A 21,576-nucleotide genomic window follows, 5' to 3' on the forward strand; every position below is an offset into this window, starting at 1 on the left:
GTGCAAAGTGTTAAATGAAATTAAACTCCCCACTTATGAAAAATACAGATTATGTTCTCTTCTGGTATGCCTGATAATATACAAAGAACTTTGAAAAGTCTGTTATATTCCTTTATTTTCATTTTGACATTAACATTGGCGAAATTCAGTTCAAATCCAGTAGTCCAGGACTGTGCAAGGCTCCATCACCATTAAAGACTTTTAAGCAACCAATTGAAATTTACAAGCATGTACAATCCCTTTAGTGAACATATCAAATGTTATTAAATGCTACAAAACAAAATACATGACTAAAAAATCCACAAAACAAAGGCGTGAAATAGTGTTGATTCACCACAATATTGTGCAAATCCCCATTAGATTCTTTTGCAGCGAGGTCTAAATTAATATTACAGTTGAGAATGCATGTACAGTATAATGCTAACATCGGAGTCAAACATCGGGAACCCAATAATAACACAAACTTCTATGTCTTTACTGTGACTCCTCTTACTAGATACATTACAGGCATAATAAAATAAGGCAGACATGACATTTCTAATGCCTAACCATTCCTGTAACACATCTTCAACATCCAAACAGGATTTTTATGGCGTAAGAATATGAAAGATCGTTTCTGTGTTTCTCTCTTTGGCAACCTGGTGGTGGCAATTATTGATTCAAGTGGTTGAGTCATTTTGATGGATTGCTCGGTTGGCTTCCTGCTTAACGCCTGTGTTCTGTATCGATGGCTTTCTCTCTCGTTCTATTATTCATAATTAATGAACTAAAAATAGCCTAGAACACAGAGTATGAGTGATCTGTGTTTTTTGTGCAAGTTTGAGCCGTGAATAAGACAAAAGGATCAGATCCAAATATACGTTTTCGTAGACATAGTCTTATATCAACGCTTAAAAACTCATCTGTTTAAACAGCCAAAGAATCCACAGATCCAATGATGAAAGTGTCATCAAAACTTTATAATGTCACAATCAATGTCTGTGTCATAATGATGACGGGCTGATACGTAATCAACAAACACACACACAACGGGTAGGGAGCAATGTAAGAAATGCTAAATGGGTTTAGCAATTCCCATTTCCTTCTGTTGAGAAAGAAGAACAAATCAACAAGCGGCGGGTGAGGGGTTTCTTTTTTGCCTGATAAAAAAGCCTGGCATTCTAATCTGGCATCTGTTATTCCAGACACAGGCTGCGGGCCGGGCAGGGAGACGGAGCGCAGGAAGATTCTATAATTGAGAGCAGCGGTTTGATAAAGTAAGAAAATGAGACGAAAATGTCCCCAAGCCACAGTGAGAGAATCCTTCCTCTCAGTCTGAAAGGTGTCGTCTGGTCTAACCAGACCATTACATGGGATTCATTTATTAGAGTGTTCCTTCTGCGAGCGTGTGTGCATTGGTGTGCGAAAAGCCCTGGTTTCCCCTAGTACTTTACAATATATATATTAAAAAAATAGGAAAGCAACAAGATGAAATGAAACCGATATCAAATGACCACTATAATGTTTGCTTGAAAGTGTGATTGACTCAAAGCTTGTGACAGTAACGAACGGAAGCCCCTTTCAGAGCATTGGCGGATTTAAGTTTAAACGTGCGAGCCTAGACCGTAGTGATCTTCTTATCCTTGGTAGCCTGTTTAATAGCAGCCTGTTCGCATATGATCTCTTTGAGGCGCTGCAGCCGCATGTTCTGCACGGTCAGGTCTCCAACGCCTGTCTGGCTGCGGTGGAGGAGACTCAAAGCATTGATGTATTCCAGCTCTGTGTAGCGCACCCCTTGATCAACCACAAGGTTTAGCAGCTCGTCCGCCGTGTTGTACAGCATCTCATAGTACTGCCTGCAGAGAAACCGAAGGAAAGAGTTTGTGTTATTTCATATCAAAGTGTTGCTGATCTGTATTCAAGGATGAATTCACACGGTTTTGCATTTGCAAAAGTTTTTTTTAATGACAATTTAACAGCTTTATCATAACTCTGTGAGAGCGATATAAATTCATTTTACCTGAAAATGATGGCATATGGTGTAAAACATTTTCATTTAACCAGAAAGGAACTCGCATAGGAGGTCACCGTTACTACATCTACTTACTATAGAAATAACAGTAAATTATGCATAATTACAAGTAACTGACCCTAAACCAAACCCTAACCGTAACTCTAGTAAGAAAATGTAGTTAATTAATATTAAGCAGTACTTATTTGAGTAAGAACAATGTAACTACGTCACCTTAAAATAAAGTGTAATCAACTGTTAAAATGTAAGAATATAAGCATGAAAGTAATTATCAAATTAAATGATAGTTCTGTCAACTGGGCCGAAACTCTCTCACACTGTCCTTAATGTTCTTTATTGTGAATTCCTGCATTCACAAAACTTGTTGAGAACATCAGACCATTTTTTACACAGACCTTTTGGCCTAAACATGCTGTTGACCAGCAGGGTGGGAAAACATACATTAAACATTAGACATATAGTTCAAGGAGACACTTACACATGAGTATGCATACACACACCTACACAGAAAGAGCTTACAACTTCTATTTCTGCAGCAGAGGCACATTTGTAACAGGGGTGATAAGAGCTGAATGTGTTTTGACCCCATCAGAGCAGACGACTCCTCCAAATCTCTCTCTCTCTCTCTCTCTCTCTCTCTCTGCATTACTCAGGCACACAGAAAGGCCTTAGCCAGCAGGACTCTCTCTAACTCCCCTATCAAGCAGGCACACTCCTCCAGATGCTCTGAGACGTCTGGCTGCACTCTAAATGAGCCCAAGAGCCCATTTCACCTCTCACTTTAAAGGTGCTCCGTACAGAGCAAACAGTGGAAGAAATGGCCAATTTGAGTCTTTTCATGATGGAGCACATGCAAATTTTAAAGCCATGCCAGACATCATAAGGGTTTGAGGTGATGAGAACATGCAGCTACATATCTAGATGCTTTGTGGCTGTGATCTTTACCATAAATGCACTATCATTTTTTTTTGTAAACTAAAATAATCGGAGTACATTTCTTACTTCAACTTACTTGGAGCCTTTCTACTTCAAAATTTCACATGTACTTGCTGTTGCTTTAATTATTTGTGAAATTTACTAGCAATTTGTGAGTGAAAGTTGTTTCTACACCACTTTTTTTTCAGTGCAGAGAATCTACAGTCTTAGAAAGAAAAGTTTAATGAGGTTCTATACATAACCCTAACATTCTTGAGTCAATTTTAAAGAACACTTTATGCGAAAGGATCTATATAAGGAGAAATGTCTTAAATAATTGCACAACTAGTGATAAAGCTGTTTAATTCATAAAATTTGATCAAAATAAAACAAAATTATTTAAAACTAAATCCATAAAATGAATCCTAAAAGACTATAGAATCTTTTCTTCAAAGGCCCTGGTATACTTCAAGCGAAATCAAAGAACGAACTGGCAACCATCTACAACATCCTAGCATTGTAGTAGCATTTTTTTTTTTTTTTTTAAATCTAAAAGTATAGCTGAAATTAGACCAACTTGACTTTTGCAGTGTACTGGCTGTTTAAATAACCTGTTTAAATGACCAAAAGGGATATGTTGTTTTGGATACCACAAGACAGTCCACTTGCTGAAGAGGGTGAGCTAAATGAAAGACAGAAACAAACATGCTCCAACATCTCACAGATCAGCTTTCTTCTACCAAACCTCGGTGAAGTATTCTCTAAGAACTTGGAAATAATGGTGTTGCCCTTACGCCTATAAACTGCTGAGCTTTAATGCTGCAGATTAACACTAACATGGAAAAATCGAACGATCGCAGCATATTCAGCCAGTAAAAAGTACAGATTCAACCCATAAGTTGCTGAAAAGCATGCCAAAAAGTGTGAATGTGAGCACAAGTGCACCTGCAGGACAGAGAGAGGGCAGTTCCATTAACCCCTATTCATCTCTGACACTGAAAAAAACACAGCCATTTATAACAGGCCTGACAGTACAGTGTCCCAGTAACCCTTACTGTGCCAGGGCGTTAATCCACCAGACATGTGCTGTCAGCTCATTAGGGCTCAAAGCAGGACACTGGAGAAGACAATCTCATATACTGTACAGCACTTCATTTGACATAAAACAGACACCTTACTAGCATGGAAGAGTTAAATGAAGATTCAAAATAAATAAAAAAATTACATTTTAAACATAACCCCACATAATAATATAATAAAAGTGAATATATATATATATATATATATATATATATATATATATATATATATATATATATACACTGTACATAACATGTACAGTGTTATTTTAGTATTATTTATATAGTATTTATTCATATTTTGAATTAGCTTTTATGTTTATATTTTCAGTTTTCATTTTAATTTAAGTTCAAGTCTTAGTAAATTTGGCTTTTGTAATTTAAAAAAATATATATTTCTTTGTGGCTTTATTTTATTTTTATTTCAGTATTTCAGTTTTAGTAATTGTAGCACTTCAATTTAAACTTTCGTTGTCAGTTTTTATCTATTTATTTAATTTAATATTTATTTAAATTAATGAAAAACATTTTAATAGTTTTTGAACAATCTGTATAATATAATATAATATAATATAATATAATATAATATAATATAATATAATATAATATAATATAATATACAGTAGTCAACATTTGAAGTGAATCAAAAAAGTTAATCAAAGTTGTCATAGGACAAGAACAGTGTTGTTCAAAATTCATGTATAAGTTTGATGAAAGGTTTTGATCCACTTCAAATTTTGACTACTGAAATATAATATAATATAATATAATATAATATAATATAATATAATATAATATAATATAATATAATATAATATAATATAATATAATATAATATAATATAATATACCTTGCTCATCAAGCAATTTCATGGGTTTTTAAGTCAACATAAAAAGTTCAGCTGGCTATTTGTGTGCTTCTGTATGTTTGTTTGTTTGCTTGATGGGCCAACTATGTCATTCTCCACACTTCATTTCGCACACATTTAAAAGCATTTAGCAAAACCGTGGTGAGTTGCTAATCTGATTAACTCTTGGCTTTTAAGATCACCTCCTTTCCTCTCCTCTCCCAATCCTCTCTCCCATTAGAAGATAATAAAGAGCAGGAACTTCTCACACATAGAACCTGCACCTGTGTGTTTTTCTGAGTGCAATTAAGTTTTAATTAGACAGGTTCTGTGTGTACAGTAGTGCATACAAGGAGCATTAAGCAAATTTATGATGCATACGGCGAAGGACGCTGGGAGATGTATGTTGGCGCGAAGGGAGACAGTGAAAAAAAAAAAAAAACTCAAATCAGCACAATTCGTTTCCTCCCATTTCCAGCATGTACAATATTTAAGCCATTAAGGGCTGCTTCTGTCAGCGCATTCTCAGCAACACATTAGTTAGAGAGAGAGAGAGAGCAGGCAAGATGCCCAAGATGATCCTCTCCATCAAACAGAACACGCTTGGTCGACACCACAGTTACAAACGCCAATGCTTTCCATGCAAAAGTGCATATCAGGCTTCCCGGACATTCCCTCCTGACAGGTCTGATTTTCAATTTAATGGGAACATTTTGCAGACAAGCTGCTCTTTCATCAGCGGCTCTGTTTTTAAGTGAGGTGAGGTGAGGCTTTGAGGATGGTTTGACCTGGTTTAACATATGAGAGAACAACTGGACAGGATAGCAGTCCTGGGATAGCAGGTGGAATAGACTCATAAATGGTGCATACACTGTTGACTTCTGTAACTGTTGAGCTGGACAATATTTTACAGCTTTCAATAATTGGAACCGTCATTTTTATCCTAACAGCACTGTCAAAATTATTCAAAATATATAAGATATTTTTTAAGTGAATGGAACTGTTACTTACACAGTAAGTAAATAAATAAAAATAAAAGTATTATTTCAGAAAGAAAATGAGAAAAGAATTAACATTTTTTTTAATCATAAGCGCCATTATATGAATATATAGTAATAAATAGTACATTTTATCTACATATATTTGACTACTTTTTTAATGCATGAAAAATGCTCCACAGAGGCATTGGTGAGTATTTTTGAGTGATGATGTAAATTAATAATTGTATGAGAGTTTATACAACAGATTCCCTGAAATGATTCCCAGAAATAAACCAAAACCCAGAAAAAAATCAATACCTAAAAATCATGGAACAACATTAATACATTATGAATATTGGATATATCGCCTTATATTCCGGTCACCTTTGCTAATCATGCTGGTATCCGATGGCGAGTTAAGGCCCTTGCACACTGAGTCCGAAATTCGCGTCCGAAATTTTCACACTTTAAAAAATAAATACGACCTCATGTTAGGCCATCACGCTTACACACCGCCTCCGAAACTTTCGTCCCTCATAAAAAAATTCGGATCAGGTTAGATTTTCTGCATTTTTCGCATCCGTAGCAAGCATTTTGAATGTTGTTTTGACTATTCAGAGCCACCGAATCACAAATACGAAAAAACGCATACGAAAATTTCGGAATCAGTGTGCAAGGACCTTTAGACTGAGTGTGAAAGCTAATTTCCCTGGCATCTTATTTCCTAGAACAAACAAAAAAAAAGAAAAATATAGAGGAATATCTAGATAAACATAATAAACAGAAATGGAGAAAAGCCTCATGTTACTCGCACACGCATACACAGAAAGACCAATGTGCTGTCAAGCGCAGCTGCCGGTTTGTTTTGTGGTTATCGGGAGCACAGAGCAGCCGTGGTGTAAACAGTCCAGGCCGTCACCCTGACATGCTTGCTAAATGTCGTTTTTCCAGAAGCCTTTACAAATGGCTCACAAGACAGGTGCTTTTCCAACAGCTTGACCTCTGACCCACGCATGTCTGTCAGCCAGTCTCTGAACTGCGAATTCCTGAGTCAGAGAGAATGTTTTATATTTCACACTGGAAGAGAGAATGTGAGCAGCATGGCTGAATTAATTTTTTTTTTTTTTTGTAAATGTAATATATATATATTTTGTCTGGTCTTCACTGCAGCATAATATGCCAATTAGAAAGAAAGAGACTGTCTGACCCAGATGCAATGTGACAAACAACAGTACTTTTTGAGAACTTTCAGTGTTTTGTGTCGCTCTGGGGCGGGTTTATCCAAAATAGATTATTCCAAAATAGTAGAAGGGATTTTCTGCATGGAAAATTAAATTCAGAACTTCTAAACTTCTAAATTCTAAAGCAGAACTGAGTTCATGTAAAGCCAGCTAATCAGATTATAACTAATGATTTCAGACGACAACAGATGAACAAACTATTTGAAAGTAGACATTCCTACCCAACTTCACCAGGTAGGGCTTTACTCTCTGCACTCCCATTGGCAGTTGCCACATTACATCATTGCTCATTTGCATAAAGTTAAAATTGATCTATGCCCATGCATCTACACTAAAATTCAAAAGTTTGGGTTTAGCAAGATATTTCATGTTTTTCATTTTTCAAATCTCTTTTGCTCACCATCAAAAACACAATTCAATTCTTTTTTTAATATATTTAAAAATATATATTTTTCCTGTGATGTCAAAGCTGAATTTTCATCATCATTATTCCAGTCTTCAGTGACACATGATCCTTCAGAAATTGTTCTAATAGGCTGATTTGCTGCTCAAGAAACATTTTTATTATAATCAATGATTCTTTGATGAATAGAACATTCAAAAGAACAGCATTTCTTTGAAACATTCTTTGAATACATCCTTATTCTCACTTTTGATCAATTTAATGTGACAAAAAAAGAAAATCCTACTGACCCCAAACTTTTGAATGGTAGTGTACCTATGTAGTGATTGAAAATGCAGATTAACTGGGTTCATATTCATACAGATGTAAGGAGAGGTTTTGGAACAATTTGTCCTCAACTTGATCAATCCATGATGAAGAACGCATTAGTCTCTTGCCAGGTTTGGGTGACGTTGATAAGACAATACTGAGGCACCTGCAGGACTCTGGGACATGGCCTGGCTCAGTCTAAGGCTGTGAGCAGATGGTGTGTGTATGTGTACGTGTGTGAGCATGTAGCGAGAGTAAAAGCACTCTGGTTTTGCTTTGGGACTGGACCAACAACCAGACGCAAGGTCATTTCAATGAAAAACTACTAGTGTAGTTGTTTACTCCAGATTTAAACATCAAAACCTCTGGCAGTAGCCCTGTGCAATCAAATTACACTGTTTGTACTGGCTTAAATAAATAAATGTGCTCATATTCATGTTTTTAGACGAGCTCTGCAGTGTTCCTCCACTGACGGCATGTTTCTCCTCACTAGATGGCACTGTGACCAAAGCCTGCCATAATAGAGGAGAGCCACTGAGTTTGGCCACAGCACTGCTCAGCTTTAACTCAAATCGATGGTTATTACTGTGTCCTTGGCCCAGTCGCCCACAGCAAGCATTCAAATGGGAGGGCGGCCAACGATTCCCCTTTTTCCTCATGGGCCTAGCTCCATCTCCCAGCATCCACATATATGCTTCCATCTCTCTCAATGAATCCCTCAACACACAGGCATTTATACACACTCAACGCTGGATGTAAATGACAGGGGTACAGCTGCAAGAGACTAGTGCTATAGTGCTCCTTTATTATCTTGTTTTCCAAGCGGTTTATGAGGATAATGCCAATGTATTCATAACGGGGTTTACAGAGAGACGCTCTCTCTGCCGTGTGTGTGAGTGTGTAGGAGGGGTTAATCAGAGGAGCCTTGATAGAGTAAACAATGCACTGTAATTCCAATCACCACCTGGACCACCCATGCATCACGTGATATCATGTATGAGAGAGTGAGGGGTCAATAAGCCAGCGCTGTAATAATCATGCAAGAAATTCGCCGGGTATTGATTTGCATTGTTTGTACAGAAAAATGCACATTACTCTCTCTAATTTCACAGCTTTGACAGTGATCTTCACATAAAAATGAAGAAACATCCTGTTAATTATATACAGACTGGAGAGAGATGATAATTATTAACTGATCCTTTTTCTGTCAAGCTGCTTTGAAATGAAATGTATTGTGAAATGCGCCATACAAATAAATGTGAAATGAATTGAACAACAAAGTAATTTAAGGTTACACTGTAAAGTATAAAGTATATAAAAGTGTGTGTGTGTGTGTATATATATATATATATATACAGGGCTTGACATTAACACCCGCCAACCCGCCAAATGCGGGTGGATTTTGCTCGTGGCGGGTAACACAGTCACTCCAACTAGCCACTTTGGCGGGTTGAATAATTGTAGTCTTTTCAAAAGGCATCTGAAATAAGTGTGACACTACGACACTACAACTCCCATAGGGCTGTCAACGAATATTCTAAATTCGAATATATATTCGAATAGTTTTAAAAAACAGAATTTCGAAGGTGAAAATTAATATTCGAATGTGGAAAAACGCCGCGGTAGCAGAGGCGTGGCTGTCTGCTTTGTGAGTGGGCGCGCTGCCTGAGGGGTCATTTTATTTAACGTTAAACAGAAACATTACTGAAGTGTAGGCTACTGTACTGACTGAATAGATATTGCATGAATAAGGTAGGTTTGATACAGCAGTTTCATGCACTGCAGGCTTCCACTGGTTTGATTATTTACCGTTTCATGTCAAGGAAAAGTTCCATGTTTACCACTGCACAGCACGCTCGGAGCATTCAATGTCGATTATATATACTGTAAAACTTCAATCAATGTTAATAATATTTGTTTCAATCACTGAATGAAGCCTGCTATATAAGAGTCGCGACCTTAAATGGCTTGCATAAAACTCTTGATCAGCACTCAACATTCGCTTATTGTTGTTGTTCATTTTTAAACTGTTATGCACAGAGCGCGTGACGCCTCATTCGCGCCGCAAGACCTCCAGACGCGCGTAAACGCGTCTTTACACTCGCGCCAGATGCTCTATTCGCGTTTGGTGTTGAGTGTGAGGGCTAGAGAGAGAAAGAGTGCCTGCGAGTGAGCGAGCGAGAGTGAGTGAGGTCTGCGGTCTTGGCCATTAGTTGATTTCCTTGTTTTCGTGTAGGTAATACGTTATCAAATATGTTTAAACTTAAATAAACTACCTATACAAGTAGTTATGTCTCTTTGTATTAATTTGTCCTGTTATTGACGTAATGCGCGTCATGACAAAATGCGCAACCAGATGTTCGAATAGTTCGAATATAAGCTATGTGTTTTTTTTAGAGGGAATATTCGAAGGTCATTTTTGAGCAATTTTGACAGCCCTAATGAGTATTGTCGCTAGTGACAGACAACAAAGAACCTGCTGGAGTTATGTCGTATGCCGGTGGAGCAATGTGGCGACATAATACATAATACATGTTTTTTAAAAAAAGGAGCTTTACACACAACCTTATCAGAGCTAATGATAATGACCTGTATTGTTATATATTTATGTAGTCTTGATTTGGGTGTATACAGTGGTTTTACATTTAAAAGGGTTGTAAATCTAGTTCAAGTACATTTTAGCACGCCATAGTCAACTTTTATCAGGTAATTTCACAACAACAAAAATGTGGCTAGTAAAAATGCTGTGTGGCTAGTAACTTTGGAAAACCACTAGCCACATTGGCTAGTGAGCAAAAAAGTTAATGTCAAGCCCTGTATATATATATATATATATATATATATATATATATATACACACACTGTACCGATGGTATCATGGGGAAAAACTGGCATGAAAATATTTTTAATATTAGCTCATAATTTGGCAGCAGGTATATTAGGCTGCTGTCACTTTAAGACCTGACACACGGATCCATTATACTGTTACACATGCGTTTTTTTCTCAACTGTTTACGTTCACTTAAAACATAACTGACTGTGTTTACGTGAATACATGCATTTTGACATTATTTTGTGTGTATTTGACTGTTTAAGTGCAATAAGCAGCGAAAAAAAGTCAATGTAGTACTGAGGCGGCTTTCTGTGAGCGCACTTTGGGTGTGAGCACAAAATCTGCGGGAATGAGTAAAATTATGTGTAATTCGCGCAATCCCACGCCGAAATTCAAACCCTGTAACCAACAATATTTATCCATAGATAATGAAACGAGTGAGTGAGGGGAGGCGGGTTTGTGTGTCAACTCGCTGTCGGAAAAAAGGTGTGCGAAAGAGAAAGTGTAGCTGATTGGAAAATGTTTTGAGGCGTTTCAGATATTTCAGTATCGATATGTATCGAAAAATTATCTTATAAAAATGTATCATTGCACTTGTGTGTGTTTGTGCATTCTACCTGGCGAAATCCAAATCAGCCTCTCGTGACATGGTGATGTTGGTCAGGTTCTGCTGGAGCACAAAGATATTTCTGCACATCTTCTTGATGCCAGACTCACTGATACGCTTGAAGTACTGAGCTCCATTAATCAGAATGCAGGAGATCAGATGACCCAGTCCTGCACAGAGACAGGAAGACAGTCAGAAAAGAAAGGCTCCTTCAGGCATCAGCTTCCTGTTGAGGCAAGAGGTCACTCTCACCCTCAAAGATATACTGAAACTTGTGCTGCTGCAGGGCGGCTCCCATCACTTCCTCTATGGCACTGATGTCCTTATTCAGCTTCACCACCAGGGGGTCGTAGTCCATGCTGGCTGCATTAGCCACGATGGCGTAGTTGCCTTGTTTTGCCAGAGGGATCAGATAATGGAAACAGTGGACCCTGATGGAGCACAGACGACAGGCAGGGAATGACAATTATGAGTTGAGTAAGATAAGAACTTTCCTGAAGCTTGAGATATGACTTATTTAACCCACACAGGATTTCACCTCAAAATGAATATTTTTCACATGAAGTAGTCTTTTCGTTTGACATTTCTGCAAAACCTCAATTAAGATATCTTTGATCATGTGAACTAATTATTTTCAAATTTAGTATATTTTGTCACACTTTTTATTTTAAAAGGGAGTTTGCATCAGTGTTATTTTAGCATCATTAATTTTTTTGTTAATATTTTGAAATTAGTTATTTTATTTTAATTTTAGTTAAAGATTTAGTGATTTAGTTGTGCTTTTGTAATTTTCTATTAGTAAAAAAAAAAAAAAACAGTATAGTTTTTGTTAAGTTTTAAATAATAAAAATAACTTTTTATTAATAATTTTTCCAAATGAGTACATCTCTACATGTTCTGTTGAAAAATTCATCCTCAAGATAAATTCTTTAAATCAAAATGCAAATATCCATTTTAAACAAACAAAAACTTGAAACCATTTTTGAATGTGTGCGTTATTGTTATTATGCAAGTAAGTTAATAGTACTCTAGACTGTCATCATAGAAACGCCAGATGCTGGTGGTGAATATCTTATTCCACAGCTTCACTCTATAAAGGCTGAATGAACTGGGATGATGGAATGTCCTGTGAGCAGGTGCATGTGTGTTTGTTTGTGGCTACAATCTATGGAGTGTTAATGGCCTAATAAACCTTCGTATAGCTGCACAGATAAAGAGTGTTTGTGAGAGAGAAGGTGAGATGGAAAGGTTTCCATAATGGCCTCCAACAGACCTGCAATAAACCTCCCTTTTTTTATTATTATTCACCATTAGAAAAGCTTTAAGCGAAGACGCCCGCAAAAAGCCTGCATCCTCTTCTTCTTACCCTCTCTTATGGCTTAATTTACCCTCAAGCACTGTCAAGGGAAATTTGCTTGATGGAAAAAGTCAATAACGCGTAGCATGGGAGCTGCGAGTTATTGTTTCCAAATCATAAACAGGATCACATAAGCTAAATGATATCAGAGAATAATCGGGCGAGCCACAGGGAGGGCCTGTGGAGGAGGGTATGGAGAGTGAATGACCCATTGATGCTCTTTTGCCAGGCAGACTCTTTGGAAGGCCTAAAAATACAAGCCGTTTAACACTGATGGAGATGATTGTTTGTAGCTGTGTAGAATCAGCCTGCAAATCTGCAGAGTTTAAGCCATTGTTTGTGTGAAGATACCTTAAAGTGTGCCTTTGGAGCCTTCTCAGACTGAGATGATAAAGTGGGACCTACCTGACCTCCAGATGCAACACCAGCAAGCAGCGGTCAGCAATGTCCTGGAAGGATCTGGAGAGGTCAGTCAACGTCTGGAGTATCTGTTCTCGACTGCGAACATTCTCTGTGTTCACTTGAGCATCTGAGCCTGGGGATAGACCTAGAAATAGACAAAATAAAAGATAGTCTGAACCAGAAAAACATTTATAGCCATTATACCAACAAGTGGAAAGACTTCCAAGACTTCCTAATAAGTAATGCCAACAAGTTCAGCAAGTACATGTAGATGTGGTATTTGGGTTTCCACAAAAATTAAAGGCTCCAAAAAGTGGTTTTCGCAGAAGAACCATTTTGGGTCCATTAAAAACTCCTTCAGTGAATAGTTCTTAGCGTGAAGAACATTTTAATAATCTAAAGAACCTTTTTCCACTATATAGAACCTTTTGTGCATTTGCTTGTCGAACAATTTACTCTAATAAAGAACTTTTATTTTTAAGAATGCCCAGCCACTTGCATTTCACAATCATGAAAATCATGAATCAATAAGCCGACAACCAGAAGAGTCTGTGTACACTGAAAAAAAACTATTTGGATTTGCAGGATTTTCACTCTGAAACTGATCTCGCAAATAATTACAAAGAGACGGCAAGTAACAATGAATCAAACATTATATTTAGAATTTTGAAGTAGAAAGACTGAAGTAGTATATTCTTGTAAAATACTTCAATAATCGTTGTTATATTTACAACAATGATACGCAAGCACACATACGGCCACAGGACGACTATCAAACAGAAAAGTGTGTGCGTGTACGACACTAGGCGATCAATGAGGCACGAGAGATGGCGATGGACACTGACTTCCTGTAACTCTCTGTGGCATGTCTGCACTTCTGAAGGTCACATTCGCACACACACATATAACGGTGTGCAGAGAAGTAGTATGTGTGTGTGGACGTGTTTGCTTTGATGATGGACGCCGGTTTGCTCACTTGGCACTGAGTCCCTTGAGTTTGTTCAGGAAAATGGCCACCGTCATTGAGCAATTATATATATACACACAGACCACTGTCAAAAGACATTTGGTAGTTAATTGCTGTCTTTCTATAACTCTTAGCAGGAAAAAGGTTTGTGGGAGATAAGCGTGTGTTTGGCATGGAATGATTAAAAAGGCTTGAAGACAAGAAGTACAAATAGAGCAGTGATGACCAGGTGGTAGATTAGAGGCACTGGGCCACCAAGGACTGATCTGTAAGAGCACAGAAAATTCCCCTGATGTGACGTCCCGTGGATAACAGAACTGTCAGGCCAGGGTAACAAGAAAAGGTTTTATTTGGCAGGGAAATTAAAACTGAGTACCAAATACGCTATCCTATAATTACATTTAAAGAGATGTGCTCACCTACAAATTAAGTTCAACCATCATTGATTTACCCTCATGTCCTTTTAAACCTGAATGACCTTATTTCTTTTGTGGAACACAAAAGGAGATGTTTTAAAGAATGATCATGCTGCTCTTTTTCATACAATGAAGGCAGACAGAGATGTGGTATTTGAAGACATGTCGCACCAGGTTTGATGCTTATGATGCCAAATTACATTGGTCTCATAACCAAAGTTGAATTTGTAGAGGCATATATACATGAATGAGGTTTAACATAAATGGCAGAGGCTAAGATTATAAGTGAAAATGACTTAAATGTAAAAAGATTTAAAATATAGCATGCAGATTTCAGGATGCGGGTTAAGGGATGAAGCGAGGACTCAATTGTGCAGTTCTTTTTTTTTTTTATATATAAAAATAAAACAAACAACAGAAACTATCCAGGAAAAATCATGACCAGCAGATGGACTGAACTGGGCAGAACAAGGCAGGGCTGGAAAAGGCCAGTCACACTGACAACACATAACGAGAAACATTAGACAACGAACTGGCACAGGACTGCACACACAAGTAGAATAAATAGGGAGCAAACAAGACAGGGCTGTGTCCGAAATAGCCCCCTATAGGGAGATAGCCATTTGTGATGGTGTCCGAAACCATAGTGGATATTATCGAGTGCACTTATTCAATCCCACAATGCACCACAATAACAAGTGTACAATTGATGTACGCTCAACGGCTAGAGAATACCCATAATGCACTGTGACGGTCGTGGCGAATGAATTCCCGCATCTCGCCAGAAGATGGCATCCGCAGCTGAATCATCCATCCATCCACTTTCCAAACCGCTGGTCCAATGTGGCTACAGCATAAAATCATTCAGGTATAAATTCCTTTTTAATTTATTATTAAATAGTTTAATTAAGGTTTATACATCCATGACAGAGTTCAAGATAAATCTTTTCATCTTACTACTGGAGCTGCTAGTTTGCTAAGTTTCAAGTGATTATTTAACAGCAAGCATAAACTATGCAAAAGAGGCAGTCCTTCCGGCGAACTTAGTGTCCGAATTTCATTCACTCCTTCAAGTGGACTATATTAGTGGAGTAATGTAGGGAATAGTGGATGAGGGTATAGGGGGTGATTTTGAACACAGACCAGGTGGGGCAACTGAAACAATTATCAGATAACAAGATGGGCGGGGTTAAGACAATAGACAGAAGAGCACATGACACAATGAAACAAACATGACAAGCCATGTGTTCACACCAAACATGACAAAAATACAAGAACACAATCACAGCAAAGCATGTGCCGCGAAACACAAGACAAAACATAACATGAAAGCACGAGGCAGATGAAAACACAATCTGCGTGCGACACAACGAGCAAACTCGAAACCGCACGCTCACTCACGCAACAACACAGCGAATGCTCATCCTGTGCTCTCACAACAGAAGACAAACACATAAATGTCCGAATCCCAACAGAACCAAAACAAAATAGACCGAAGTGCCAGGATCCGAAGATTCCGAACACCACGCTCTGCACACAAACCAACTCACATGTTGTGGATAGAAGAGTGCACGGCCCGAGCGAACTCGGAACCGCACACTCACCATGACAAGACGATAGCAGTGTCACTAACCCAAGAATAAACAGAACTAAGGAAAGTGACAGAACCCTGACATTAAGTCGAATAAATGAATTTTGAATAAATCTGTATATCTGTACATTCTGTATAAACCTTGATTGTTTATTATAATTAAATTAATATATGAATATATTGCCTGTGGATTTGCTGTATATATATCTCTCTCTCCTTTCTCTAGTGTTATATGTATTTATTATTTAATATAATGTATTTTTTTAAATAAAGTAATGATATATACATCATAAAATTACATTTTTTAATATATTATTTATAATATGCATTATATATAAGAATATTCAATAATATTTTCAAACAAAGCTAACATGAACAATTTCATATTCCTCTATGTAGCTTTCAATCATTAACTGCTTTTGCACAGCCAGCCAAAGTAAAGCTGTTTTACCAGTTTGGATGCAATAAAAAAAAAAAAAAAAAATGCTGTTTATTTAAATCGGTTCATAATTTTAGTGAATTTGGAACTGAGCCTATCATGAACAGCATGATCCAGACATTCAGAGTGTACTGCAAATCCAAAGGAAACCGATGCTGCACGCCAATTAACCTGCAAGTTTGAATTATGCAGTTAGTCTGAATTCCATCCATGTGTAGAGCTGGTTGTCAAGTTGTGTGTTTGTTAACACAAGTGTGCTCATGTATACACATACCAACTGTCGGTGAACGAGTGAGTGCAGCAGCATGTGGCAAAGCATGGCTGCTCTGTTTAAAGTCTGTGTGTGCCAGGACCCCCTTACCCAGACCCCCACTGGTGGTGCGAGAGAGAGAGAGATGGGCCTGATGTCCATCGCCTCTGAGCTCATCCCGCCACGATGGTGTGATCAAGGTCGCGCCACATGGGCGGCCCCACTGTTTCGAGTTAAAACAAACCTCTAAATGTCTTCTTCTGTCTTCCTTTAACTTAAATGTCTTTTATCGGAGGCTGTACGCTGCGTAGATGTGTGCCGTGTGCGTGAGTTGGACTCATCCAATTATTTTCAAATCCTATCTCGCCTAAGCGTCTGTTCGATGCCATCTGTGAGAGGGTGGCACTCATAAAGACACAGAGAGAAGGAGAGAGCGGAGATCAATCATTCGCTGATACCCTTCTCCACGACCACATCCCACTGGCAGTCAGGGTGAAGCTTAAGCCCAAAAACTGCTGTAGAAAAACTGCATCATCTCGCCGCACACCTTCCACAGGCTGTTAAACACAGCGCTCTAATAAACAAGATATCTGACCTCTGCGGCAGCAAAGGGAGAGGGAGACGAAGAGAGATAAAAAGAGAGACCGAAGCCTCATGAATGATGCATGTGATTGGCTGAGAGCGTTAATTATTCGGCTGCAGTAACAGCAGTGACATCTGCATGGGGAGAGCCAAGCTCTGTCTGCCGACGACCTTTGACCTCACTGCGTCAGCACTTTGACTCGCTGGCAAAGCCTTCAGGACAGAAATTGAGTAGGTGTCTTCAGTAAAAGCTATTCCAGAAATGAAAGTGTGTCTGTGTGTATCCATAGACATTATGCTAATAGATGGAAAGCAGACCTTTACTGTCGGCGATAAAGGTACTTTTTAAAACTCCAAAAATGAACAGATCGCTTGACCCAAGAGTTACTCTTTCTTTGGCACTAAAGGCTATGAAAGCTCAAAGCTCTACGTCTGTTCAGCGATATGAGAGCGATGAATCTCCCGAGAGCTATAGGAAGCTGGATTTGGAAGCATGTGAAAGGAAGAAGCTTGTTTGGACAACAGTTCTGCCTTTTGTCTGTCAAGCCTAGGTAGGTATAAGGTGGTTAAAGGTCTTGCGAAGGTAATGGTCAGAGAAAAACTCCTGAGATAAAACTCAACCTGGGGCCAAAGAAATTCAGTTCACTTGGCAGCTATCTTGTTCAGCTATTTTCTAGTCATGCGAGTATAGCTCCCGTTTACATGAATAGAGAAAGGTTGAAACCTCAAATACAGATGGTGTATGTGTATGGAATCAGAAATAAAATCTAAGGAGAATGGGATCCTGAAATTAGCTTTTTAAAAAAGCTCTAAATCATGTCAAACCTCTTTATTGTCATGCCTATATCATTAAGGAGGTTGTCTCTTTTAACTTAAAGTGCAAGGTTACCATCAGAACATAGTGAGCGGTGCAGTTTTCCACATTCAACTCTCTACGAATGGTCTCTACTGACTAGGTTTGACCCATGTTTTTTTGCTTCATTTAATACTTCAGACAGAACGAGAGGAGTGATGTTAGTGAGAGTTGGGATTGTAGGTGGGTTTCCGTCCACATCATTTTATGTGAAATCCGCATAAAAATGCATAAATTTGCTTGAGGCAGAAAACATGTGACCAAAGAAATCGTTCAGAAAAGAAAATCATTGGATCAGTATCATCTCACAGCGTCTCAAATTCATTCTGAAATGCCGGAGCAAAAGCCTGTCATCAAAATGATTGGCCGCTATTACCTTCAGACACGTTGTCGCTCCAGACGTAAGGCATCTACTGCTGATAGCTAGCAAAAAAAGTATTTTATCCGCAAGCTCTAAACTGCTAATAATTTACCATCTATAATAATAAAAAAAGCCATAGTGGATTCCACAGTGGCAACAACATCTATTTTATTTTTCTAGGACATGGGATGGAAACGCTGCAGTATTTGCAAACTGTTGTTGTGATATTCAGATTTTAATTTACAGCATTCGCATACTGCAAATCAAATTCCCAATTTGCATGTAAACAGCCTCTCTTATATTTAATCTGCATGTACAGAAGATGTCCTCACTTCCATCCAAGCACAATCTTTACTACAAAAAAAAAGTCTGAGAGGGCAAAAAATACAAATAGTGTTAATAGTGTACAAAAACCCCAGACAGACGAACACAAGAAAGAACATACAGAAACACACATGTCCTGAGGAAACTGGGCTCTGGGCCCAGATAGATTTAGGGAAGATTTCATGTTATTGAAAAGATCCCAGATGAGCGATGAGACAAACAGTCTTCATGACCAATCAAAGTCCATTGATTTCTACCCAAACAATCGGTGCAAGAACGTGTCCTAGTGCCAAATCAAATTTAGATTACATTAAGATTCAACACCATGACGCTAAAGAGCAGGATTATCTCACGCATCTTATCGCAGAGGTCCGAGTGTTTGTTTTAGCAGAGGTTGGAGGGACGGAGATTGAGCAATGCCACCGATTAAACTCACTGAGACAAGGACAAGGTCTCATTGTCAGTCTGACAAACTGCTGGACATTCTTTGTGGAATACTTCTAGAACACAAACGCCACGTCAGGGTGGTCACAGGTGCATAAAGGATGTCTCTTCCTGTGCACGGTGGGCCTGCGTTTTAGAAAGACAAGGGCAAAAGAGCTCTTTCTCTCACTCTCCCTCTCTAGGAACTCTCTTCACTCGATCCACTTCAAAGCTTAGTCTCTGGTGGTGAGACGCTGTTTAATCTCCCCCACATTACACTGGCAAACGTGTTTTAGTCTGCAAGACAAGACAGGAGAAAATGACTTGTTCATACCTGACTGGCTCCATAATATAAAATCCAATTTAAGGGGGGGTTACAGAGATAAGGGTTTCCGTCGGCGACGGTCCCATCAGCTCAGCAAACACTAAATAATGAACAATGCTGAAGCTGTCCCACCATGATAAAACACTCCATTACGGCTTCTGCACAGAACTAATGGTAATTACACCACGTCCTCCACCGCGCTCTTATTGAATTTTTATCTGCTCTGGACGCGAGTCGCTCTGAAGCAGTCTTTACCCAAAAAACAGAAATAACAATAGTTTTAAAATAGCTTATTTACAGATTTCAGTGAAAGAAATGGAGGAAATTCGGAAGGTATTGTGTGAAGTTTCACCGATGTGACGTCAAACATCCATCGCTGAAGTTTCATTGAAGTCTCGGAGTAAAGCTCAATATTCTCAATATATTTCATGTCAATGTGACAATATGCAAGAATCGTTTAAAAAATGATTTACACAGACGATTTCCGGCTTATCTTTCATGAGGCTCAATCAGTTCTTCTGATGAAGTAATAAAATGTATTTATTCAGTTCTGATAAAGTGATGAGGTTCAGAAGTTGGAGACACTGGGATTTAAATCTAATTTAAACCTGGAAATGCACAGTTTTAAAAAAGGAGACATAGCAAACATTAAGATTACTCAAATTTGTCAGTATTTCGATTCAAATTATCACTAAAACGTTTGCATGATCATTTATTCTGTAAAGGAAAAATAATAAATTGGAAAACGTTTTGACACAATACATGGTCGACACATACTCAATACGCAAACCTCCAGCCAAACGTATACAGTAAACACACTCACTGCAGCTCCGGGGCAGGGTGCTGAAGAAGCCCCTGAGGCGGGTGGCGAGCCACTCCATGCTCTCCTGCAGGTTAGCGAGAGCCTTCAGATCACTGACGTCCCGCAGAATCTCATTCTGAGGAATTAACTTATCACCCAGATTCCCTGTCAAAACCTCAGACTCCTTGGCAAATGCCGCCCTGTGAGAGACAGAACATTTCCAGCATTAAGAAAAAGCCTCACTCGTGTTTAATCATTATTCCGTATGGTCTGCTGAATGTGGCCATGGCGTCGATACAGATTGATTTTAATAACAGCTCAGCACAACTGAACTGTCTGTGGTGGATGTTAATTAAACCAGCGCTTAGAAGTGAAAAAGATCGGTAAAGGTGAAGCATGTCATTTTTTCATGTTAAAATATTTATAGACCAGTTTATTGAGTCATTTAAAAAGTCACTTTCAAAAGCATAATTAAATTGCCGTTTTTGGAGACATGTCCATTTTTGACTCCACAAGTACTGAGCGTTTGGGGTAGGAAAACCTGTTTGTCCGAGCAGATGGGCAGCGGAAGTATTTGGTAAACTAGTTTGGATTTATTATTTTTAATATTATTATATTTGAGATATTACGCATTCTTCCTCTAAATGACACCTTAAAAAAGAGGTACATGAATGAGCTAATCTGAAAAATAATAGGTGGAAATATTTGTTGCAATTATTATTTTTTTCTTTTTTAAAGTTTCTTATTCTCTTATATTCTTAATTTAATTGACACAACTGAAGTTTGCAAAATATAATTGTTTTATCCTCTTACCCATTACCACTTTAATTCACATAACTTGCAAAACTAAACTGAAAATGAATAGGTGGAAATATTTTTTTGCAATTTGTATCGTATTACTGCAATTATTATTATTTTATTTATAGTTTGGCAAATAAGTTTTTTGCAAAAAAGGTTTCACTTTATTTTGATGGTCCCTTTGACATTCAGTTGACTAAGTGACGTTGCACCTACAGTACATGTCTACTCACACATGTCTAACTCTCATTAGAGTTTTAGTAGAGTATTAGTAGACTGGTAGGGTTAGAATAAGTTGACGTACTTGCAAAGTTACTCATAGTTAGTAGAATGCCTGTTGGGGGACCATCACATTAAAGCGTTAGCAGATATTAAACAGTCTACTGAAGGGAGAATTAAGGTGGACAGGGGGGCAGAAGACATCTAAAGGGGAAAAGAGATGTTGTATGTCCTGGTGGGAA

At 38.1% G+C, this 21,576-nt stretch overlaps 1 protein-coding gene across 1 annotated transcript in view; it reads right to left on the reverse strand.

Moving 5' to 3' along the window:
• Positions 1-98: 98 nt before the first annotated feature.
• Positions 99-21,576, reverse strand: part of exoc4 (exocyst complex component 4) — a 119,627-nt gene continuing 98,149 nt past the window's right edge. Inside the window, exons 14-18 of the mRNA XM_079868311.1 lie at positions 20,339-20,517; positions 12,988-13,129; positions 11,478-11,656; positions 11,236-11,395; positions 99-1,835 (exon numbers count right to left, since the gene is read on the reverse strand). Of these exons, the coding sequence (XP_079724437.1) occupies positions 1,598-1,835; positions 11,236-11,395; positions 11,478-11,656; positions 12,988-13,129; positions 20,339-20,517 (898 nt within the window). The 3' untranslated portion in view covers positions 99-1,597. The remainder of the gene's footprint in view (positions 1,836-11,235; positions 11,396-11,477; positions 11,657-12,987; positions 13,130-20,338; positions 20,518-21,576) is intronic.

Source organism: Squalius cephalus, assembly GCF_949319135.1.
Source record: "Squalius cephalus genome assembly, chromosome: 4".
NCBI classification, from domain to species: domain Eukaryota; kingdom Metazoa; phylum Chordata; class Actinopteri; order Cypriniformes; family Leuciscidae; genus Squalius; species Squalius cephalus.